The following is a 5,200-nucleotide window of genomic DNA, read 5'->3' as shown; positions in this document are numbered from 1 at the left end:
GTATTTCTTCAATCAAATTAAAGTATTTTTAGTTTTGGGGCATGAGAGCCATCATGAAGGATTAAAAACTGTTCCTATCAAGTCAGATTTGGTCATGAAGTTTTTTTTAAGCTGAAAATAATTGTTGCTAAATTTCGCAGTGAAGAGTCCTTCGATTATTAAAGTGAAACTATCACTGGTTCAAACAACGTTCCCTAGTTTAGATTGATAATTTATCTTTCTATCAAGTATCAGTTAAAGAAAAAAGTTTTTTAAAAATAAACATTGAAGTAATATTAAATAAACCATCTTATAAAAGTTACTTTGGGGTATTAATCCGTTCAATGTTTAGTATAGAAATAAATTGCTGAGATAATTGAATTAGTCATTTTTTATTGAAGGAAAGACATTTTTACTAAGCTGAGCTTAAAAAATATGTATTTTGTAACATTTTTGTTATACTGTCTTAACTTATTAAAGTTAACCCATGTTAAAACTTCTCAAAAATAATACATTTTATTTCTGGCACTATATCAACTTTATTAAGGGATGTTGACATTCCAATTTGGAGATTCATTTCCAAATTTTCCATCTATTTACAACAAACAAATTCTTTATTTAAATAAAACAACATTTATGTCTATCCATACATGATATAATTAACTATTTAAAATACTTGTCTCTTGTGGGGTATTGGTATACAGTAAAGATATTTCATTGAGTGTTATTTTTATCAGCGGAATATTCGATATTAAGATGTTGGAATTTTTTTAATGTTTTTAGCATTGCACCAAAACAATCGGTATGTATAAAGTATTTTTTTAGTATTATCTCGTGAATTTAAAATAATTAACCCACGGACAGAATGGAAGGTTATTGGAAGAAGGTTGTGGCATTGCTTTATATACATATATATATTTCTTGCACCACAGAAATCTCATCGGTAGCAGGCCAGTGTTTTGTTCCTTCCCCGACTGTAATTCTTAATATATAGGTGAGACTAAGAACCACCTCAGATCATGGTAGCCTTACTTATCTTACTTTTCAAACAGACAATTATAGCGAGTAAGTTGGTACAACATGTCACAATCTCACAAGAGGAGATTATAACAAAATCCTAGAAACTCATTTTGAAACACCTATACCTCATCTTTGATCCCAATCATACAGTCCCAAATCATCAGTTTGAATTCTGAACATCTCACTCCACTATCCAGCAATTTCATCGTGTGGTGGACGTTGTCTCGTCTTCTTTGGAGCGCGGAATGTACTACTTTTCAATATTGAGCCTGCTTTTAATCGAGTCTGGTACCCGGGACTGCTTTAGAAACTCCGTGAATTCCTACCTCCAACATACTTTCTCATAATTTGTTCTTTTCTTATTGATGCATTATTCCAAGTAAACAACAATGGTTCCTATTCATTCCTCTATTCAACCCCCCTAGTTTCTAACCTTGAATCTTCTTCCATTCCTGACATTCCTCTGAGGTGCCTGAAAAGAATATGGCCATGAGACCTGCTAATGTAAAATGCCATTAGAGTGCTATCAATAGGTAGTTTTTCTACACGCCTGTAACACTCCATTTTAACTAAGATCAAATTTTTTTTTCAATATTCTTTATTTACTTATACTTATTTTTTATTTACTTCTTTTACAATCAAGGTTATTATATCCTATATTGTATTTACTATCCTACTATATTTTCTTCAGTATATATTATTAGTTACCATATGTATCATCCTATTCTTAAATTAGAAAATTATTATATTTATTATTATTATTTTCATATTTCTGTATCTTTCTTTTATTATTACAACCTTTATTTAATCTCAACTTTCTTCTTCATTTTCCGTCTGTTATTGTGTTTAAATTTTGTGTTCCCACATTCCATTTTTTTTTTTTTGCGAATATACGTCTCCTGTACTTTTTTAACCGTATATTTTTGCTATTTTGTTATTTTTACCATTGTCACGTAATTTTTATTCTTATCATTGTTTATTTTGTATATATACTATTTTATGTCTTCCTTCATTTTATTTATGTATAATTTTCTTATCACTTATTATTTACATAATATTTATCCTACATTAATTTATCTTTTTGTATTCTATTATTGTATTGTTCTTAGTTGTTTTTTGTATCTTTTTTAGCCCTGATGAAGCCCTCCAAAGTGGGGCGAAATGTTGGACATAAAATTGTTAAAAACTATTTGTTCTTTTTTGGCCACAACCCTGACCCTCTTTTTCATATTTTATAGAATATAAAATAAATTTTACTCTCGGACAGGGTTCCTCCAGAATAACATACTTGAATAAATATATGAAAAAAATCTAATCAGACATTAAAACCAAAAATAACGTAATTTATACCCAGTTGACATTATAAATAAATATAAAATCAATAAAAATAAAGTAAATTCATATTCAGAAAAAAATAGAATGTCAAGATATCCTTTAACAATTGTTTCCTGTCAAATGTTTTAAGACAAATCTAAAATAAACTTTTTCTGATATAAAATTAATTTGAAAAAAAGCAATAGTATCAATGAAAAAAAATCGGCTTAATCCCCAAGGTTCAAAGCCAAAATATCTCAAGACACATTGGTGTTGTTGGCAACGAGCACGCAGACAAAGCTGCCAGAGAGGTATTCGCACACCTAGGGGCGAAGCTCCGCTGTTCTTACTCCATCAGAACTCTGAAAGCCTCTTAAAATAAAAATATCAGAAAGATGGTAGGTAGTGTGGGATGAAAGCTTTCGCACCTGATTAGAAAACTGCTCTCTACAATGTGCCCATTTTGTCAGTACATTCTCAGGATTAAACATATTTTTGAAAAATGCCCTCACTATTTACAAACAATATAAGTCTATCACCTGCTTTCTAAATTATAGATCATCGATTTTTTTAATTTTACGTTGGAATCATGTACATGTGTGCTTGTGTGAATGTGCTCTTGTGTGCGAGTGCGTCCGTGCATGCATAGCTTTATAATTACAACAATCCATAGGCATTGATGAACATAAGGTTTTACAACTTTATGCATGACCAAATCATCGTAGAAATCATTATTTAGTTGTAATTATTTTTATTTTTTGCAAGGCGGTTATTTTATCGACTATAATTCAAAACTATAATATAATAAAAAACCTTCTTACCTATACATTTTTAAAAAAAAAGGTCACTGAAGATTGATGGACCGTCCGAAACGTCGGTAAGGTTTTTGTACCAATTTAAATTTATTGAATAAAGGAATTGTAGTAAGAAGGTAAATTAATTTCTCGAGATATAGCTTTTAAAAATGCAAAAAACCTACTGAAAGATTAGTAGTTAATTTATTTTGGGAAATCTATATCTCAGGAACTATGTGACGTACAGTCTATGTCTATTAGCACTCAAATTAAAGCTAGTTTATTGGAATATAGTTCATATGGAATATGACGTAGGAATAGTAGTTTTCATGATATTTACTAAAATAAATTGAGTTATAGTTGTTCGGACAATAAGATTGATTTTAAAAAAAAAATTTTCAGAAACCATTGGACGTACAGATGTCTATCAGCGTTCAAATTAAAGCTAGTAAAATTTACTATGAAATAGTTAATGATGTTTATCTTTGTAGGAGTAGTAGTTTTTATTATATTTGACATAATAAACTCACAAAATGTTAATTTCTAGTTCTTCGTATAAAATGTTGGATTTTTGAAAAAATATATTTCTAGATTCATAAGACGTACATATGTTTGCTAACACTCAAAATAAAGGAAATTTAACATATTATGATGTAGTTTATGACACTTATCTTCGTAGGGGTAGTAGCTTTTATGATATTCACATATGAATATAAATTTGACAAACGAAAATTTGTCCGACAACTATTAATCAATTTATTTTAGAAAATTTCATGAAAACTATTACTCCTACAAAGATAAACATAATGAACTACTTTATAGCACATTAAAATAGCTTTAATTTGAGTGATATTAGACATCTGTACGTCAAATGATTTCGGAGATATAGATTTTTCAAAATATATTCACTAACTACTAATATTTCAGTAGATTCTTAAGAAAATTTGCTTTTTAAAAAGCTATATCTCGAGAACTATTGAACGTTAATAGCTCTTTTAGAGCTAATATTTCAGCAAATTTACTCTTCTTTAAATAATGTGCTCTTAGGTTTTCTAGAGTTGTAGGTAGTTTTTAGATATAGAGCTCCGAATGAAAAATTACGGACGTCCCATACAACATTTTTATGAAATGTTGCTTTTTAAAAAGCTATATCTAACTTTTTAAGGTAAATAACTCTATTAGGGCTCACATTTTAGCAAATTTGCTCTTCTTTAAATGACGTTATCTTGTGTTGTTTCTACTTTTTATGATATAGAGCTCCGAATGAAAAATTAATTTTATTTATCGCTTTGAAATAGCCGCCATTTTTTATTCTCCCTAACTTTACTTGACTCATCAATTTTGACTAGTAATCATACATAGTTTTCATTAAAGTAATAAAAAATTGGGGTGAGATAACTGCCTTTTTTCTCCTCTTGGGCTCTTGTACTATGACGGATGCAGGTGGATAAGGTGCAACCTCCTCTAAAAGGCGTTCACCCTTGCGCTGTACTGCACCACGGTTCAAGTGAAATTGTACCCCAATAAATAATTTAAATAAATGGTATCCTAGCAGTAAAATAAAATTGATCATTATTGGTAATCCCAGAATTGGCAAGGAAGTTGAAATAAAAAAAAAAATGTTAACACCAATCGATTTTTCAGCTCATTCAATTTTCAATAGTATTAGCTTTAAAGTAGCATTTACACACTTTTTTTAATCCTTTTCGAAACTAGATTTTCCGATTACCTACCACCTCCCCCCCAAAAAAAAATTTCCAAGGAGCAGTCATTGGAATGACACTTCCGCATGTGTGCATGTATACCCTTGGATATACTGAGTTTAATCAAAATAGTTAGAGCCGTTTTTGAAAAAAATAGATTCGATTGGTATAGTGCACACACTCCGCCGGCAAGTGAGGTAGAAATCATAAAATGTTGATTCAGCACACTAAAAAAAAAAAAAAATGTAGAATCAATTCAGTAGAAAAAAATTCTAAACTTTTTTTTCCAGAGATAAATTATTAATGTCGACTGTTTTATAGCACTCTATAGTGGCGTCGCTGATCATCCCAAAATAAATTTAATTTTATCTCAAAAAAATCCTTTGTTTT

The 5,200-nt window shown here is 29.6% G+C and overlaps 2 protein-coding genes across 2 annotated transcripts in view; both read left to right on the top strand.

The window, feature by feature from the left end:
- LOC136796599 (cytochrome P450 6A1-like) overlaps positions 1-2,295 on the top strand; it is a 4,363-nt gene extending 2,068 nt beyond the window's left edge. The window contains exon 4 of the mRNA XM_067050727.1: positions 2,267-2,295. Coding sequence (XP_066906828.1) covers positions 2,267-2,295 — 29 coding nt within the window. The remainder of the gene's footprint in view (positions 1-2,266) is intronic.
- The window catches only part of LOC106690281 (cytochrome P450 9e2), a 54,613-nt gene that overhangs the window by 3,006 nt on the left and 46,407 nt on the right, over positions 1-5,200 (top strand). The gene's annotated exons all lie outside the window — the stretch shown is intronic.

This window comes from Halyomorpha halys, unplaced genomic scaffold (assembly GCF_000696795.3).
Source record: "Halyomorpha halys isolate HHAL.00 unplaced genomic scaffold, Hhal_1.1 Scaffold1638.1, whole genome shotgun sequence".
Classification (NCBI taxonomy): Eukaryota; Metazoa; Arthropoda; class Insecta; order Hemiptera; family Pentatomidae; genus Halyomorpha; species Halyomorpha halys.
The sequence above is the reverse complement of the archived record's forward strand: the minus strand, read 5'-3'. Positions and strand labels throughout refer to the sequence as shown.